Below are 20,581 nucleotides of genomic sequence, written 5' to 3'. Positions count from 1 at the left end.
AAAAAAGAGAAGCCTGAAGATTTTACATAAGGACTGTACACACCTTCAGGGTAAACAAAGTTTTGAACTACACACTATACTGTCTATTTGAAGAAATACACTTTGGAATGATGCAAGATGGAGTTTAGCCCTGGAGACATTAGCTGAAAAAAATATTCCAAGAATAAGGGTACTGTATGAAACAAACTTAGAAAGTTGTCAGAGTGAAATTCTTTCTCCATTAACACTAACAGCACAACACTACTATTAGTAGTATCTAAATTTCACTCTCTGAATTTACTGAATCTACTTTTTGTCCTGTAGAGAAAATACTTTCTAGTCTTTTCTTCTCCCTTTTGGCCAAACTTATGTTTACAAAATAATCTTTCCCATAACTTTAAAAATAATTCTGGCATGTTTATTATAGACATTTCAGGCACTGTCAAAGACAGAAGAGGCTGAAGCTTACAATATTGGAGAACTACACTTTTCAATATTTTACCAAGGAAAAATAATGGCAGTAACACTTTTTTTATTTTAAATATATTCTTTATGCTCAAAGGGGAAAATAAATGTTTAGGAACATCTTATCACAGAAGAAATAAATATGCAAGTAAGTTTTTAGTAAAGGAAACATGCAACTGTTTGGTTGGATTGGATTTAACAAGTATTGGAAGAAAACACAAAATCTAGGCTTACAGATACTCCTGTTTCCAGTTGAACTACGAAGAGTATTTCAGCAAATTCTGCTTGCTTTGGACATACCTGTTCTATTTTTTTCTTTTGTCCATAAGAACGGTGGACTTTGTTTTCTCTTTCTTCCAGATTCTCTACCTATTTGGTGAAAATTCACACTTTGAAGCTCATCTGGGTCAACAAAGAAATGAGAGAGAAAACCACCAGATGCAAATGAATCACATGGGTCCCTGGATGAAGAGTCATTCCATGGGGTCTGGTCAATCAGAATTTCTGGGCTCTTAACTTTTGTGTCTCTAAATTCTTCTAGAAAACTCTTATAGCTCTCCCGAGGTGCATAGTCACTGAAAGTTACAAAGAAATCCTCATTTTCAGAGTTTTTGGAAAAATGATCAGGGATATAGTGTGTCCTGAAAAGCTGTCTTTGAACATGAAGAGAATTCATAACATCTAGATCAGCAAAATCTTTACATTCCTTTGGCACAGCAAAGAAATGCTGCTTCCTCCCTGTAATTACTTCTGAAGAACATGATTTCTTTTCTGTATGGCTTGGAAGATCAGAGTCAAACAAATCCTGATGATGATTCAATGGAGGAATTATGGCTTCAGAATCCATGTGAGATGTTCCTGGTAGAGAAAAATTCAAACCATTCTGTTTGGAGAATGAAAAATTAGCTCATTTCTCTACATTTTACAGAAAACCAAGATGCCATTGAGCACTTCGATTGCAGTCTGTCTCCTCAGCATAACTGACCTCTGTATGATTAGAAGATAAAATTCTAATATAGTCAGATTTTCACTTGGTTTCAAAGAAGACACATTTTCCTACTAATTCAAGATACTATCTGTGCTGTTTTGTGCCTTACCAAGAAGCTCTAAAGACTGATGACTTTGTTTATAATCTGGATAGAATGTGTGGAAGCTAATCCAGTTTTCTGGGGGTGATGCACCTTTCACTGCTGTTTCTAGTGGAGCAGCAGCATTTAGTCTGTATGAATATGTTATGTCACTAAAATGCTGAAACCAAAAAAAAAGAGATACTTAAGGAACATTTATAGTACATGTCTACACTGTCAGATATGCAAAGTTAAACTATTTGTTAGGATTCTAAGATGTATAACTTTTTTTACTGGAAAGAAAAAAGACTTACCAATACAGAAGGAGAGGCATGTACAGTAGACAACATGCCTTCTGCCTTAAATCTATAAACAGAGTAAATAATAGCCTGTCTCTTGAAAACACAGGAAAATCAATACCTTAAAATACTTTATTAACTTTCATTAGTCCAGGACTGTAGGAAGTAGTGTCTGCAATGGATTGGCACATATCATACCTCACAGAGGAATTAAACTGATGAAATCTTTTTCTGTTTTTCAGTCAGTAAACATGGCTTTATACATATGCAGTCATTACACTAACATGCACAAGTTGATATTCAGTGCCCAAGCATCTGTTCACTTGCTCCTTCACCTTAACTGAATGCTTCTGATGTGGAAGTTTACCCTCCCATTTTCCTGACTGATTAAAGCTGTGCATTTTTTGTCTAATTAGCTGACTATAATCAGTTTATAATTTTCCCAGACTTGGCCCAACTGAAACAGTAGGAGCAGACAATTCTAACTGCAGAGTGGACACTTTAGTGAATGGAATTCTTCACCTTAACCTCTAGGGCTCTTCCAAATACTTAGTACTATGAATGTATAAGTGGTGGGGTTATTATTGTGTAAGAAGATGGAAGGAAGGAAGGAAGGAAGGAAGGAAGGAAGGAAGGAAGGAAGGAAGGAAGGAAGGAAGGAAGGAAGGAAGGGAGGACAGACAAAAGTCCTGGAAATACTTAATAGGAAAACATTTCTTATATTAGGGAAACATATAAGCTTGTATGCTGATACAATACTTGATATGATGAAGCTTGAAGAGGAAGCTGATCAAATGAGTATTATTTTTCCAGTTAAGGAAATGTTCTAGTCATCTTCACACAAACATAATGCTGACTTGACAAAATCTGCTGAGCATTAGCAGGCTCAACATTTTACATACGAATGATATGCTTTAGCATTTTTATATATACCAGCAAATGTGCATGTAGCATCAGATTAAAAAAAACACTATTACAGTGGTGCAAAAAGATCGATTGAAAAATACATAAATTAATTTTGGCCAACCTTTAAAACTTTTTTTGGAACCTCTGGCAGAAGTTCCTGAAGTTCGTCAAAGCTTGCAAGAAACAACCTGTTCAGTGAAGCTCCCTTCTTCAACATAAACTGAGCAACCAGAGGGTTGATACATGGAAAAGTAAGCAGGCATTTCTCTGTCTGGAAATTGAAATTATTTTGTTAGATTGATATCTGACAAACTTTTATCCCCTTTTTTCTGTTTCTACAGAGTGTCATCCCTATGAATAGGTCATACAGTATGCAGTCATAGAAACAGAGGTTTCAAACAGTGCACTTTTGTAGCCCAATGAAAACTTTTTTTTTTTTTTACTACAGATGTACCAGTGTATCATTTTTGCGAAAGAGTAAGTTCTGTGTAATAGTTTGACAAAAAGCAAGCACAGTCTAAAGATACTGCTATTCTAAAGGATGAAACCAGTGAATCGTGTAAACTTTATTTGAAAACCCATTACCGGATTTACCGTTTATTCTCCATTTTGAAGAGAATTATACTGGATTTACCATTTATTCTCCATTTTGAAGAGAATTACCTAAGTCAAGATAAACTGACAGAGGTGGTTTTATTTTACAAAAGTTACGTTTGTTAACAGCAATGGGACAGGTGCCAAAAGCAGGAGTTTCTAGGGGGAGGTTGAATGTCACGCAGAGGGCAGCAAGTTGAGAGCTGTAGCATTTTAAGAATGTCAGCTTCTTTTTGACTTTCATAAAGCTCTGACCTCAACAGATGCCAGGATCTAATACCCTAACAAAGATAAAATACAGTCAATGGGTCTCCTTGGTTTTTTACCAGTATCCTTAATCTCAAAATTGGAAAACCTGTAATCCAATATCCTATGCTTGAAAGGCCATGCCAATACCTGCTTTAAAATGCTTCTGAATTTTGCAAAAGCCAAAAAGGATCTTGGCTTTACAAGAGTTCAAAGCTTCCGCATAAAACGAACAAATCCATATGTTTAATCTGAAAACTGTAACATACAAGTTAAAAACCATCATATATTTGACTGTGGTTGATGGACCTGTTAAACAGGAAAAGTTAAACAAAGTTCTACTATCCTGTGTTAAAGCAAGTCTGTAAGCAATGCCATTTTCAGTAATAGATCAGCACTGATGAATTTGACTTCCTGCCCAAGTGAGCCGTTGTATGTTTATCTTTTAAAATTTGGATACTTTTTTAAACTCTGTGCCTACAATTATAGAACTGTACACATTGGTTTGCGGATGTGGAGGATAAACTTCTCTACTGGTTAATTGTGAAAGCATGGGGAAAGTCCAAGTTGCACCTAATTATGCTGGCAAGGATGACGGAAACATTATATGTGTATGTGTGTATATATATGCATATACATAAAAATAGGCATGTATGTGTATATATATATAGAATAATGCTTATTTTAATAATATATTTTAAGAGAACAACAAAAAAAGCCTAGAATTTTATGAGTCTGAGAAAAAAGAAGAAAACAGTGTAATTTAATGGAAAGATAAGCAAACCTCAGATGGCAAGACAGAAAGCCAGGATTTGTCCAACCACTCATGAGGACTGATATTAGATGCTATGAAACTGTTGTCAGCAATCTGACGAATTACCAGTGCTGTCTCTTCAATCCCTGGCATAAGAACTACCTACAAGTGATACATAACATTTTTGGTTAAAACTTATCCTAGGGAATGTCTTAATTTTCTACAGAAGTTAAATGGGAAATCTTAAAGGTGACCCTGAACACAACAGCTAGTAATGTGGAGTAATTAAACCTGATCCATGCTATCATGCGGAGGAACTCCAACCTCTGGCCACTAGCCTGGCCACAAATTACACTCCTTATTTATGCAAATCCTATGTTGATCCTGTAGGTCTTCTATATGTGATCAAGTTTTTACCTTATAAAACAGGTAATTCTGACATGCCTGATATAGCTTAAGAAGATGTGTAACACTTTGAAGGTGTAAGTAATTTCCATGTGATCTATACTGCTGCGTACATGGAATGAAAAACTTTTGTCATCTCTTTAACCTTCATTTAAGCAGATAATTTCGAAACAGATTTTAATATGCAAATAAGTAAAAAATTGCCTAAAAAGACGTTCCTTCACGCAAAAGAAATAAGTTACAGACATAGACTTGGTAAACAAATTAAACTTTTGTCCAATTTTTTAATGTTGATTATTCTAGATGCTGGATTTTCTTATTCATATTGAAAAAAGTTGATTTATCTTGCCACATTAAAAAAAAAGCAAACTAGCCGACAGCAGAGAAAATTTACACTTTCTTTTGTTCTACTACATTAGCAACATAATACTAATCTGAAACTTCGAATTATGACATAAGCAGGATTAATACATGTTCTAATAATTTATAAAATTAAAGGTACAATCTCATTTTTTGACTCCTCATGATAAAATCACTACAGCTGCTATTTGCCTTTGATTCAACTTGTACTGGATTTAACACAGTCTTTCCACTGACTTCAGCAGCACTGAATTAAGCTCTTCTCTCTTATTTTAGTAATATTGAGATATTTTATGTTTTTGATGTAGAATGCATACTTGATTAAGCACTTTAGAAATATCATACAGTGAAGATTAAAATGGAAAGGTTGTTACCAAAAAATTACCTTCACTTCAAAGTCTTCTGACTTCTGTGTAAGTTCAATTAGAGTGGCATAAATTAAGACGAGGTTAAGCAGAGTATCTCCCCTGAGACTGTACCTATAAAACAGTGCCATTGGACCATTAATATTTAATATGCACATGAAATAATTCCAAAACTTTTGTTCCATGTGTTAATAAATGTCTGTTTCATTTCCTGGAATTCAGAATGCTAGCACAGTCTGAGCATTAGAAAGGAGAACTAGGACACATTAAGTGACTGAGTGCTGAAGGATGCACTGTGAGGAAGAAAATGGAGTCAGCCCACAGCAAAGCAAGCCTGGCCTGAAGCAAAAGGACTGGATCAGAGTCAGTCACTGGAGAAAAATCATACAGAGAGGAAAGGTGGTGCATGGAAAATTTACCACTTGTTCATAGAAAAAAACTTACAATAGGTAATAAAGGAATGCTTATGAACTATATCAACAAAAGCTGTGCTTCCATAGCAAAAGAACTGCTGATGAATTGGAAGAACAATTGAAGAATGTCTCCCTATTGCAAATGATATACAGCGATGCTAACACAGTAGTTCATAACTACGTATTTGTAGGGGTTAATTTTCTTCACCAGGTGTAAAGAATAATTCCAGTGGTTAATATCTTTAGTCTTGTGAAATTTCTGGACCTGTTGATTTGAAATACACCTCACATTAGCATTACCTGCCTCACATCCTGTTATTTTATAACAACCATTTCTTTATCTCTTGTGTAAGAGAAAAAAGATCCTAACACATAAAAAACATCTTCGCTAACTTTTTTGGGGGTCTCCAGTAGTCACTGTTACTTCTACCATTCCACTGATTTTTTCAGTAGGAGCATGACAACACTGTAACTAAGGGAAAGTCAAGAGCACACTAGAACCAATATTCATATTGTTCTAAGAGAAATGTGTTCCTATAGAGAAATTCAAAGAACAGAGAGAGAGTGTTAGCTTGTTCTAATAAGCAGCTTCCTTTAGTGGTAAGTTTATTTAAAAAATACCAAGGTAACAAAAGAATTTCATAACTTACTCTAAACTCAGTCTTTCTCTGGAATAGAAAACAATCCAACAGCATGTATATTGGAGCGATAATGCCATCAGCTTTGATAATACATTGTCACAGGATTTCTCATAATTCAGTTCTTCCATACTCTACCATAAAATTAATATAAAATGTAAAAATGAAATAAATATATTACTATGGCTGTCACAAGCTTTTAAGATGCATCGTAGTATTATATAGAAGTTAGATCAAGCATAAATACAGCTAAATAATGTAGGTATTAAAGACATATCTGGAAGTCAGGAAAATTAGGATTCCCAACTTTTATTTTGTTTGATCTTTAAAAAGATGATTCACTGCTTCATACCTGTTTTTCCCTCCTGTAGAAAGGAAACACTGCTACTAACTTTTTAGGTTGTTCTTAAGATTTTTGAGAACTTTAATAATGCAAAATACTATTATAAACCTCTGAGGGACTTGCTTAACCTACACAAATCATATTATCCCTACCCTGAATATGTAAAGTACAAGACCGCTAATTGCAATAGCATTTGCAGTAGCATGTAGGAATGTCTGTGTTGTGCTTGCAGTATTAATTGATTATTTGATTCTTTATCTATCTTTCAGTAGCAGTTCTTCTACCTATAAAGTCATCTGTCTTGTTGCATACCAGAATTTAAATATTACTCTATTGTCTAAACTATTACTTTCTATTAAAAGTAGGACAAATTATTCTCTAGACTAATTCAGATAAGTATCTGAAATGGGAGGAATTAACATGCACATTGGTAAGAGAATATAGTCACAGATATATTTAATTGGTTATTACAATATTCCTTTATACAACCCTATTTTCAAGCATGCATCCTTTAACTATATTTAATACAATCCAATTTCAGGTCAAATGTTACACTTCTGTGAATAAATGTAGGTACAGACATGAGAACATTTTAAAATAGTCAAACTGGCACAGATAGAATTTTAGAGTTAATGAATTTAGAAATAATTAATTTTGTGAAACAATGCATGAATTAAATATGACTACGAGGAGGAAAAGATACGTTAAAAATCTGCAGCCAGGGCCTAGAAGTGACCCAATACATAACAGAATTTGGAGATACTAGTTTCATTTTGTACCTGCAAAAAGATAGCAGTACATTCATCTATTGTTAACACAACATATCGATCTGTACTTCCAAATAGCCTTAACGAGTAACTACTGCTTCTTTCAACAAAGGCAATGCTGTACCTGAAGAAGTAAAATTATTTTATTAAATCTCAGTTATGTAAAATAATAAGATTTCCTTAAAGGAAATGAATAAGACACATCTCAATGCAATTTTTTAAAATTACACAGTCCTTTCATACCTTGATCTTTCACAAATGCTCAAGTTCACTTTAGGATACATTCGAAGAATACACATCAATGAAGTAGTGACTTAATGAAATCTAACTGGATTAATTCAATTATGTTGCTAACCACACTGAATATAACCTTGACAGACAGCCTTTGAGCTTACAAAAAAAAAGACGTAAAACAGATAAATCAAGAAAATATACTTAGATATTCCTTTTGAGTAATTAAATGTATATTGCATTTCTTTTCTTCCTTTCATGATTGTGCAGCATAGGGAAAGCAAGCCGTATGAAAACTCCCTGACTGCCATTGGTATGACCCTAAATTTTTCTGAGTGAACAAGAACAGCCAGCAGCACAGTCTCCTGTTACCAGCTGTGTTAGCAAAGACTCACTGAATGAATATCACATGCTCAGGGCTGTTGGGAAGTCTTAGCTGACTAAGGGGGGAAGTTCAGAAGAGATGATTGTCACACTACTTGGCCTCATCTGTAGGAAACACAAGAGACCTAAACCTGAATCTGCCAGCAGTAAGTCCTCTAGAAACTTGTATGGACAGTGTATTCAAATATTAACAGAAAAGTGAACTATAAGCTTTTCTGAAACTATATAGCTCTTTGCACACCTATTTAATTACTTTATCAGTGCTAAGAGGAGCTAGTGAGAAAGTACCAAAAAACATTCCTGGCTGTTTAGCTTATGGCCAGGCTGAACAGAGAATTCAAACAGGTGAGAGTTTAAAAGTACATGTCAAATTAAATGTTCAAATTTTAAATGTCAAACATACAATTTTTGTTTTTTTTTCAATTGAACTGTAATGAGACACAGCTCAAAAATTGCTTCACAGCTGACTCGAAACAGCAAGGACCAAAACTGGCATGTCTCTTCAGCAACATGGTGAAATCAACCATCTGTATCTCTGGCACTATGGTTAAGAGATGCTGCTGCTATGTCCCCTATTTCTTTCTTTTATTTTGCCTCCACATGATAAAAGGTACTTTTATCAGGTATTTATTATTGTGAAAACAAAATGCAAGAAAACTATGTCAAAGAAAATAATGCACATGTGCAATGATTTACAAACATGAAATTTTTTGTACAGGATAAAAGAGTATTCAAAATTAAGTGAATATTAGATCTGAATTTTACGAATAAAGTAGTCTTGTTTTTAACCTAGCCTCTCCCAAAAGCTGTGATGCATCAGAAAATGAGACCGTTTCTCTGTTGTTTTTTTAGCATAGCTCTGGTAGTTAAAAACCAAAAAATCTAAAGCAAATTTTATGAAGAATTAAATAAAAAGTCTTTCAAGCACCAAGAAGGACTAAAGCAAAAAATGTTTTGGGGTCACATTCTGATTTTCAGGGAAAGTAGACAATTTAAAAAATTGTTTTGATTAAAAGTGCCAGTGCAAAATAAAAAAATCATCCAATTCCATTCTGGTTGACATCTGTGTGAATCTATAGAATTAAGCTATCAACTTCAGCAGAAAAATTATCTTCTTGTCTCTTAAAATGCTAATAGTGTAATTGCAGTAATGTATCTGATAGCCAAGTAGATGGCTACTACACGATATAGTAGGACAAGATATATGTCCTGGAAAACTGAAAATAAATAGTCAATAAGATTAAACAGGTTACTTTCACTCACTTGGATTCCAAAAGCTGAAGAATATCTGGCATATTAAGAAGATCTTCAGTTGTCAGAAATACATATGGAATCTGTACCTCCAGAAGAAAGGAACCAGAGTGATTCCCTGAAACATTTTGTATATGTAAGATAATAGTTTCATAAGCAAAAAATTAAAGATACATTTAGGTATTTAAATAGACATATCTTTTTAAAATGCAGCTTTTATTCATCCCCATTAAAACGCTTCCATTATATGCTTCTTTTTTTCCCAAAATTAAACTCTTCTGAATCTCTTTGAAATTAAGCTTTAATTTATATTCCTTTAGATCTACACCAACATTCCCTTAGATGGATGGATACAGCTTGTAGTAACTGTAAACAACCGTGAACTTGGCACAAGTCTTTTATCAACCAACATTTACTACTACACCCCTGCCAAAACTAAGCTCACACCCTAAGAAAAACACCTTCCTATCTTGCTGTATAGATAAATCAGCCCTGTTTGCTGGTCTGCCTTCATAATTTATTATTCATTCTCTTCCACAGACACGAGTGCAACATTTTAGGGAACAGAAAATGCTTTCCTTTCATATGCCAGCGCAATTGTTTATTACAATTCTGGAGCGCACTTACTCATGTGTATTGTTTCAGGGAGGATGGCTTTAAAAGTCATGTAAGTAACGTTCAGATTTTTGCACATATTTTTCCAGCAAGAATTTTCAGAATAATCGTATTCCATTACTAATGAGAAGTGTGTCCAAGGGAAGTCAGCTCCAATTTGCTGATTATGTACAATAGCATAGGAATATCTACTAAGGCTTAAAAAAACAACAAAATATTAATAAAATTAAGTTCAGGTAGAATTACCCTCAGAACAAAATAAATACAGTTTTACTTCGAAGAATTAGCACTGTTTAAAATCTGTTTACAAAAAGACTATTTACCCTTCCTGAATTTAAAACTGTAATTTCTTTAAAAATTAATTTAAAAATTAAAAGCTGTACTTTCTCCCCTCCAATTATCTACTTGAAGTATTCATATTTTCCTGTCATGTCATAATATGTCATTATTTCTCTTATGGCCTTTCCTCCCCACCTTTTTCTAAAGCATGCAAAACAAACATGTTTTTCTACACATTTTTCTAAACAAGTTTTCCTAAAACATGTAAAACAAAATAAAAAGTTAAAAACACTCTAAAAGTTCCTCTGAGCCTCACAACTAAGCACTGGAGTGTGGACAAAATTCGCCCCTCTCAAAATGAAGCTGTAGATCCATATTCTGAACTTTTTACGCCAGACTGGAAAGTCCCATGGAAATGAACAAAAGTAACAAAAGTTTCCTTGATGTTAGTCCCAAGTAAAGACTTTGTTCTCAAAAATCAAGAATTTAACTTACTTGCTTATGATATCTTTATAACCTAAAATAGTTCCTTTTTTCTCAGAATCCAAATCCATAGCTTTTAAACCTGCATAAAAAGAATTAAAGCCTTGACCAAACAAATGAGCCTCTGTGGGTATGAATAAATGCACAGCAGTAAGCAGCAAATGTAGAACAACACAGGACATTAAAATTTTATGTACTACATTGTCTGTCTTAGATTAAGTCCTGCACAATTTCAGTTTGTATTGCACTGGTGGGTATAATGATTTAGAAACTTCCATTTTTGAACCCAAGAAAGAAGCAATGTGAACAAGTTTCATGTCTCACAAACTCAGAATCCAATTACCTTAAAATAAAAAATTGAAGGCTAGTGCAAAAGGAAGCATCTTTGCCCCTTTATCATTTAAATTCCTTTACACTTCCTGTATACTTCAAGTTTTACAAGTATGGCTAGAAGACGTAGCTAAAAAGGGATATTTGTATAACACAAATGCCTCTGTTCAAAAGTTTAGTTAGTTGGATTGACCTGTGTTTGCAACCAAGTCTTAAGAACTTAAAACAAATAAAATACTTTTCATTAAATATTATTATTAGTAAAAGCATTGTGAACATGCCTCCACCCTTTCAAAACATTCTAAAAGACAGGCTTTCTTCTTTTAAGAGCACAGGAAATTTAACTTTATTTTTAAAAGCAAAAGAACAATACAATACATGACACTGTTATAAGGTTCAAGCAAGAAGGAGCTACAAAAATGGGTTTTAAAAAGCAACATGAAAGGAATCAGTGTCTTGCTCTAAACATAAGTACAGGCTCAAACAACAATCTTCCTGAAACATGTTTCTTTTACCAGCTGAATCTGTGATGTTGAACAAGCTTGTACAAAAATTACAGGTAAAACGATGAATTCATGAAAGTGTTATTTGTATCAGTGTGGGGCTGGGGTACTGGAAACAGTATTTTTTTTTCCTTGAGTTTAATAGATTGCTACAGCTTATGCTTACATATTTAGCAAATTAGCAAAAAAGGTCAGCAACAGAGAGCTACAGGAAATTATGATCTGTACCTAACTACTTTTTTAAGGTTTTATGCTAGGGAGCTTAGTTAAGACTTCTAAATTCTAACTGCTTTTAATAAGCTTGCAAGGAAGAAAACTTGTGATCACCTAATGTGATGGAAAAGGACTTAACTGCAAGGTTCAAGCAAATGACTTGAACTTCACTTGCAGACTTAACTGCAAGGTTCAAGCAAACAACTTATTTGAACTTCACTTACAGACTTAACACACCACTATTGCAGGTTTTACGGATACAATGGAGGAATGCACTATTGTAATTTTTAAGGCAAGAGTAGTACATTATTACAACCACAAGCGATTCACAGACAACCACAAACGCATTTACAAACTTAAAGCATAAACAATATTCACTTACCCCTTCAGGTAAGGGCTCTCAATCCCAGGGAAGTTACCTTGACCGGTGTCCCGATCAAGGGGGGGAAGGGTTTCCTTCGCAAGCCAACTGCATAGTTAGAGAAGTGACTCCCCCCATTTCCAACCTGAATCTTAGAGTTTTTATCCCCTGACTTGTGGAATGGTGTGTATGACTATGTCTGAGTGGATTATGATATATGCCTAAATGGATTATGTATATCTGAGTGGAGTTTCCCCTTATCTTTCCTTCATTGGTCTGTGATTGTTTGAATACACAAGGTTGTCATTTGAAACTGAAGCTGAAAACCTTCAGGTTTTTTTTGTTTGTTTGTTTGTTTTTTTACCTTGCTTCCTCAGCAACTGAATAGTGGCTGGATTGAGATTCAGGGCATACTATTTGTTAAGGGATTTCAAGGCTCAGTTCAGGTTTTGGTTCTTTGAATGGTGCAGCCACTGCCCTGTTTACTTTAGGGTTTATCAGACAACCCAGGGCTCAGCTGTCTACACCGCTGCCTGTGAGTGAGTCGTCTCTGCAGAGAGACAGGGCCTCGAGGCAACCCAAGGCTGGGTCACTTTTGTAACCCCCCATGAGTCGCCTGTGTGCATTAGACATGGTGAAACTTGTTTGTGAACTGTGAGCTGGACAATCCAGACACCACGGATCAGATAAAAACAATGAGACAATCTGACCAAGACAACAGATGCAATTATAATTGGGCAATGGGCTGCCCACATCTCCTTAGTGTTCTGTTAAATAAATCTTTGACTTGACAGATGAACTATCATTCCCTTGCAGAACAGAAAAAATCATACCAGAACTCTTAATCAGGGGAAAATAAAATTACAAGAAAGAAAAAAGGCTGACAGATGAGCAAGGAAACAGAAAACAGTGAGAAAAGTGTATAGAAAGGTTCCTGATGAGGAGGAAAGAGAGAAACACCTGCAATAACCATACAGGCAGGAATGCAGCGAAGCACAGAATAACAGCCACTTTTTCTTTCAAAAATACACATAAAAATAACTATTTACCTTCTACTTTAGATAAAGTGTGAATGAGGGCAGCTTTTTCTCTCTCAGAGTCCATCCTTATTATGACTAGTATCTGGAAGAAAGGTAAAAGAAGCTCTAGTACTGTAAAAAAGTTGTTCTTTCAGCCTGCATACATCTTTCTTTCTCCTTTGCACAGAAAGCACAAGATTGACTAAGTAGGTGGCAAAAATGGAAACCTTGAAGTTTTCCAGAATGACAATTATAGAATCATAAAACATCTCAAGTTGGAAGGGACCCATAAGGATCATTGAGTCCAACTCCCTGCTCCTTGCAGGACCACCTAAAACTAAACCATATGACTAAGAGCGTTGTCCAGATGCTCCTTAAACTCTGACAGGCTTGGTGCCATGACCACTGCCCTGGGGAGCCTGTTCCAGTGACCGGCCACCCTCTCCGTGAAGAACATTTTCTTAATGTCTAATCTGAACTTCCCCTGATGCAGCGTCATTCTCTTTCCTCGTGTCCTATCGCTGGTCACCAGACAGAGGAGATCAGCACCTCCTCCTCTGCTGCCTCCCTTGAAGAAGTTGTAGACTGCGATAAGGTCACCGCTCAGCCTTCTCTTCTCCAAGCTGAACAAACCAAGTGACCTCAGCCTCTCCTTGTTCTTGCCCTCAAGGCCTTTCACTATCTTGGTCATCCTCCTCTGGACACTCTTAATAGTTTGATGTCCTTCTTATATTGAGGTGCCCAACACCACACACAGTCCTCAATGTGGGGCTGCACCAGTGCAGTGTAGAGTGGGACAATCACCTTCTTTGACCAGCCAGCTATACTGCGCTTGATACACTCCGGGACATGGTTGGCCCTTTTGGCTGCCAGGGCACACTGTTGACTCATATTCAACCTGCCATCAACCCAGCCCCCCAGATCTCTTTCTGCAGGGCTGCTTTCCAGCCTCTCATCCCCCAATTTGTATGTATAACCAGGATTGCCCCAACCCAGGTGGAGAATCCAGCACTTGCTCTTGTTAAATTTCATATGGTTGGTGATTGCCCAGCTCTCTAGTCAATCCTGATCTTTCTGTAGGGTCTTTCTACCCCTGAGGGAGTCCACAGCTCCTCCTAATTTAGTATCATTGGCAAACTCACTTAATGTACATTCAACTCCTGAGTCTAGATAATTTATAAAAACATTAGAGAGCACTGACCCTAAAATTGAGCCCTGGGGAACCCTGCTGGTGACTGGCCTCCAGCCCGATGTAACCCCATTTAGTGCAATTCTTTGAGCCCAACCCATCAGCCAATTGCTCACCCAACATATTATGGACTTGTCCAGCTGTGTGCTGGTCACTTTGTCCAGAAGGATACTGTGAGAGACTGTGTCAAAGCTTTGCTAAAATTCAAAACCACCACATCTACTGGCTTCCCTTGGTCAACTAGATGGGTGACCTTGTGATAAAAGGAAAATAAGTTGGCTAAGCAGGATGTTCCCCTTGTGAACCCATGCTGGCTATGACAAATGACTGCATTGTCTCTCAGGTGTTTTTCAGTAACTTCCAGAATAACCTTCTCCATAATTTTACCAAGCACTGAAGTGAGACTCACAGGCTTGTAATTACAAGGGTCTTCTTTCTTGCCCTTCTTGAAAACTGGAACATTTGCCAGCCTCTGGTTGACTGGGACCTCTCCAGACTCCTAAGACTTTCCAAAAATAATGGAGAGAGGTCCCACAATGACATTGGCCAGCTCTTTCAGTACTCTGGGATGAATCCCATCAGGCCCTATAGATTTGTGTGCATCCAGCTGGAGCAGCAAGGCTCAAGCAAGCTCAGAGTTTGCTGGGAGTTTATCATGCCCCCAGTCATGGTCTTCCAGCACAGGGCTCCAGGGGTCCCAGGGCCCATCATCAGTGGTGAAGATAGAGGCAAAGAAGGCATGAAATGTCTCTGCCTTGTCTACTTCCCTATTTGTGAGGTGACCAACCTCATCAAGCAATGGGCCCATGTTATCTCTGATTCTCCTTTTGCTGTTGACATATTTAAAATCCCTTTTTGTTGTCCTTCACAGTGCTGGCCAGCTTGAACTCAAATTGAGCTTTGGCTGCACAAATTTTCTCCCTGCAGTGGCAAACAGCATCTCTGTAGTCTTCCCATGTCACTTGTCCTTGTTTCCAATGTCCGTTCACTTTCCTCTTCCACCTGGAAAGTTCTACAAGAAGATCCCTTCTTGTAGCAAAGCTGGCCTTCTGCCCTACTTGCTTTACTTCCCATACTTTGGAATTGCCTGCTTCCACTCATAAGAGATGGCTCTTAAAAAGTGACTAGCATTCACGGACCCCAATACCTTCAAAAGCAGATTCCCAGAGGACCTTACTAACTAGCTCCTCCAGCAGCCCAAAGTCTGCTCTGCCCATATCCAGGGTCAAAGTTTTGCTGGCATTTTTTCTCCTATCACCAACAATTTGAAACTCAGGTGTATGCGTGCATTACCACAAGAGTTGGAGAAATATTACAGAAGGCATCAGTATTGGAATTCAGTTTTATGAACAAACTGTTCTAGAAGAAATCTTAAACTGGAATATTTGATTCAAAGTAAAAATGCTGTTTAAAGTTATTATCTAAAGACATTATACTGTATTATTACTGTTGCACTAGACAGATTATTACTGTCACGTTAGAAGCATTATCCCTATGGAGGTAAAATTTAAACTGAAGATATCCAGAGTTCAGCCTGCAGGATAGTAATGTACTTGAGGGAGGTACTAGCTGTACTGCTGAACTAATTAGAAAGATTTTCCAGACCATGGATGGAGCACACTGAAATGTTCCTGCCAGAGATCGCTTATCTCTGAGATTCATTAAATACTGCTAAAGATGAAAACTTTGAAAAGGATTAGAATCTACCAAACTGACAGTTTTAAAAAGAATCACTACCAGAGATGTTTACCTTGTCCACCATTTCAACTGATACAAACTGAACTTCTGCTATGTAATCAGAGTATGTGAAGAAGAATATGTACATACATACAGGATTTACACCGTACTTTCAGACAGGATGACCTCTGAATCTTTATGCTATTGTATAGACACTTTTCATGGTGCACACAAGGTAAGATTTTTAAGGAGGCGCATGGCATTGTCTAACTCTTAAGACTTACAGATGCAAGATAATTATATATGTAAATATTAATAGTGTGTTAGATCTTGTCTGAAAAGAACGTCTGGGTATTGGTCAGCCTGACAAATTTAAGGCAAATTTCCATTTCCATATGTTGGTGCACAGAACAGCCACCTGACAACCCACTGGTTCCTTTCAAAATAGTTTTGGACAGCAACTGCACTTTAAAATGCAGACCTGCTTTTCCACACGATACAACAGTGTACTCATTACATGTTGTTGTGAGGTACATGACATTTTTAGTTGTGTTCTATCTAATCACGAGTACAAAAGATAATGAAACAAAGAGTAAAGTTCAGTTACTCTATTCCATTAGCAACTTCTTGCTTACAAAGGAAACATCCCATTATAATCCTGCATCAAGAAAAAATGTGGCTAATAAAAGGATAACCAGATAATCATATTTCACATCATATTAACTGATGCTGATGTGATGTGACAGAACAAGAAATGGCTTATTCAATACAACTTTCACTCCTTATTAAAACTGGTATACTCCTGCCTATTCTGGCTCATTGAAACCTATCCTGAATGTTAGGGAACAGTAAACAATCTTATAATTGTGAATGAAATCATATATATTCTTACATTGGATGGGTATGTGTGCATGACCTTAAGTTTAGGTCAAGCAAGTAAGTGAAAACTTAGGAGAGTTACAGTTAAAAATCATATATAGGGAAGTTCAGAACAAAAGCAAAATTGTCACTGAGCTGACATTAAAATGACAAAGTTGTCATATGTCTCCTAGTACAGCATAGTCTTGGTATCACAAAGCAAACCGTGTTACTCTTAAGAAGAAGAAAATGATGCTGAAATCAGCTTAGAGGGTCTATTGAAGGACAGACATCAAGACAATTACCACCATTTTGTTTTGGTTGCTCCATTTCCATTTTAAATTCTAAAAGGGTGTACAATAAGCTATTATATTTTTCTTCTCAGGAAAATTTAATCCAAAGATGTTCAGAGCTCTTAGTGCAACTCTTAAGAGAAACAAAAAAAGAAGAAAGCTCCAGGAAGTGAGGTATGGAAAGAAGTTAAAATAAATGAAAGTAAGCTTGAAGATTCATCTTTTTTGGCTGTGTGTTTAGCAGCATAAATTCTATTTCAAACAATCAGGACACTTAAAAAATTACATATTTTATCCCTTCTGTTTCATTATGTGATAAGTATTTCGTAAATAAATAATAAATATTCTGCAAAGGAAAATGGTGGTTTGCACTGCATGGTATCACCCAAAATATTCACATATCCAGAAAAAAAATATCTTTGGATAACTTGAATCTCCTCCACAACTCTACCCTCCATGCTGTAACTATAACTTCCAGATATTTGCTTCTTATATAATTATAGTGCCAGGAGATTGGCCTGATACATGGCTTAAGCAGAGGTCATCTATGGATAACAGTACCCATACACTCCATTGTGTGTGCACTCTGAGCCACACCTGTACAAGTATGCAATCCTGACTTGTGCTATGATTCTCTTTGCACCGGAAGATTGAGGCCTTCAAATAAAAGGTTATAATATAATTTTCAGTAAGTGATGTGATACAATATATTTACCAGGGAAACAAAACCACTTGCAACAAGATGAAGCCCTGGCAATGTTAAAACTCATATGCATGTCATTTCAGTCATGCAACAAGGGGAGATTTCATCAAACAGAAACCTGCACTGCTCCTGATGGAGGTCTTAAACTGTATGTTACCCTTACATAACAGATACTGTGAGTTGGAAAGGTAATTATAAGACTTTCTTCCATAAATCAACCCTTGTTGAAAGACGGTTTTATAATTATTCACATAGTTTGGAGCAGTTTTGTCTGCTTAGAGAAATTGTTTACGTTGTTAACCTTAACATTGTGTTTGTCTCCACAACTTTGCATCCAATTTAACATTTGACACTGCAGCTCTGTTATTTTGGGATTTGTTTCTTGCTTTTTCTGGCTGCTGTACTGTACAATCTTCAGCTGCCTCCATATATTATTCAAACAGGATTCCAAGATGTTTTTATAGATATCCTTTGCCTTGGACAAATAACCTGTTAACATAGCAACAACAGAAGTAATTGCAGTGACCAAAAATAATTGCCAAGATTTGTGTTCAATCTACACATAAATTTAAAATTTCTGTGAAGGTATCTTGCACAAAAAGATGAAAATTTAATGGCTCACCAATATGGAAGGATACTATTACTACTTATCAGGTACATAAGTGGTATACAAAACTTTATAAAACTGCTATACCTCCTGTAGTATCTGCTATATGACTCCAGCTAGAATTATAGAATGTTGCATTCTATAGCTGCAAATACCAGCCAGCAGCACTGTTTTATTTAACTAGTTTATATGGTTTATACCAAATAACAACTTTATTTGTATTCCCACTGTCCAAAGCTTTACTTGTCCTGTGTTTTCACCACTCTTCATATTATCACAACTATTTCTCAACTATGATGCCTTTTGTACGTAACATGAACAATGCCAGGGTTATTTGAAAAGGTATTAAGAAAAAATACATCTAAGATAACCATGTGATGGATCACACAGCACAGCACAACATCACAACAATAGTGAAGACTACAGGGCCTACTTAGTATCTGGCTTAATTTTCTAAGTTTTTTTCAGATTTTTTTTACTTGTGCAATTTCCTTTGTGAGGTGTTGCGGGATCTGGAAGGACAGGTGCTGTGTAATACTGAAATATCATCTAGGAGTGCTTCTGCCACAATAGAACAGAGGAGGAAGAAGAACTCATTTGTCTCCCTCCCATCCTCCTACATTGTTTATAGTAATTGTAGAAAATAATTCTACTTAGGATTCTACTTATAAATTCATTCTGTATTTTTCTTCCTACTCTTTTATTGCTAGAAATATTTAACTGAATACAAATAATTTATTTTCCCTATAGTTCAGTTTATGGCAGATGTCTTCCATTTTACATCAATTTTAAGGAAACACCTTCCATCAAGGGATAATTCAGAGTGACTGAAGTTAGGTGCTCTGAACCACCTTAACTCCTATAAAGACAGAGGGAGTCTGACTGTCCCAGAGCATTCATAAAAGCTGACTTCAGCTCCTTATGAATCTATTCCAATAGATTTATCTGAAAATTCACAATACACAACTATGGGAACTTGACAAGCACAGCATTGTCATTTCAGGCATAAAACTGGGTTACAACAAATTTTCATATTCTAAATCTGAATAGGATAAGACCAGAAAAGCTCAGAAAAAGCTTCTGTGTGAGTCCAGTGCTAAGACTTGGACTGTAACTTCAAATTCCTTGCCTCATGATATGTTAGATAATATTTCAGATTTTGCTTAAAATGCCCTCAGTTTTAGGTACCTCATTTCCAAGGAGCCTAAGAATATTTTTAGGTGGAAGCGTTCCACACTCACAGAAGGTGGACTGTAAACAGCAAAGGACCTGCCATTTTTTCATGTTTCTCAGCTTCCACACAGAGATTCCAATGAAAATTTGTCATTCTGAGATACAAGACAACACATTATATATGGGGAAGTTGGTGTGAATGTTTCTCAGGCAAGTCCATGTAATAATATGAACAGTGGTGTATTAGTCATGAACTGAGCACATACACTACCAAAGTACAATCCACAGTGAATTCATTTGTAATGATGGAACAGAAATAAGGAAGCAAAGAGGGTTGAATATCATATTGAAGCTATACTGATGGCAAAGAATCACAGCCTATAAACATGAAAGACAGACTGCAGAATACACACAAAGCACTGGGTGTCTGGGTATCATTATTTACTACTAAAAACCAACCTAGTGCTGTGTCCAAGCCACATGTTAATAGACGATCTCGAACTGTCACCAGCAGGTGCAGCAGAGCAGCATGTCTGAACAGCATGTTCTCCTTCTCATCTATTTTACCTTTACAAATACAAGACACAGGTGTGGTCTGTATAAAATTTCAGAAATCACGCTATATATATGTAATCAATTTAAAAGATTCTGGTATCTCAGAATTTTCATTAAACACACTTAAACAGACATAGTCTTGAAAGGTTAGATCTGGTGGCAAATAATTTATGATATAGCATGACTTTTCCCATGTCACCTGACCCAGAGCAAGTGTCACACAGGGAAGTGTTTTTGAAAGGTGTGTAGGGATAGG

The 20,581-nt window shown here is 36.2% G+C and overlaps 1 protein-coding gene across 1 annotated transcript in view; it reads right to left on the bottom strand.

Annotated features, from left to right (window-relative positions):
* SHOC1 (shortage in chiasmata 1) overlaps nucleotides 1-20,581 on the bottom strand; it is a 55,294-nt gene that overhangs the window by 1,715 nt on the left and 32,998 nt on the right. The window contains exons 15-27 of the mRNA XM_049796124.1: nucleotides 20,230-20,337; nucleotides 18,292-18,479; nucleotides 13,301-13,373; nucleotides 10,857-10,926; nucleotides 10,095-10,279; nucleotides 9,480-9,585; nucleotides 7,614-7,725; nucleotides 6,504-6,625; nucleotides 5,461-5,554; nucleotides 4,341-4,472; nucleotides 2,838-2,987; nucleotides 1,542-1,692; nucleotides 745-1,302 (exon numbers count right to left, since the gene is read on the bottom strand). Of these exons, the coding sequence (XP_049652081.1) occupies nucleotides 745-1,302; nucleotides 1,542-1,692; nucleotides 2,838-2,987; nucleotides 4,341-4,472; nucleotides 5,461-5,554; nucleotides 6,504-6,625; nucleotides 7,614-7,725; nucleotides 9,480-9,585; nucleotides 10,095-10,279; nucleotides 10,857-10,926; nucleotides 13,301-13,373; nucleotides 18,292-18,479; nucleotides 20,230-20,337 (2,049 nt within the window). The remainder of the gene's footprint in view (nucleotides 1-744; nucleotides 1,303-1,541; nucleotides 1,693-2,837; nucleotides 2,988-4,340; nucleotides 4,473-5,460; nucleotides 5,555-6,503; nucleotides 6,626-7,613; nucleotides 7,726-9,479; nucleotides 9,586-10,094; nucleotides 10,280-10,856; nucleotides 10,927-13,300; nucleotides 13,374-18,291; nucleotides 18,480-20,229; nucleotides 20,338-20,581) is intronic.

This window comes from Accipiter gentilis, chromosome Z, assembly GCF_929443795.1.
Source record: "Accipiter gentilis chromosome Z, bAccGen1.1, whole genome shotgun sequence".
Classification (NCBI taxonomy): Eukaryota; Metazoa; Chordata; class Aves; order Accipitriformes; family Accipitridae; genus Astur; species Astur gentilis.
This window is presented reverse-complemented; position numbering and strand designations above follow the sequence as displayed.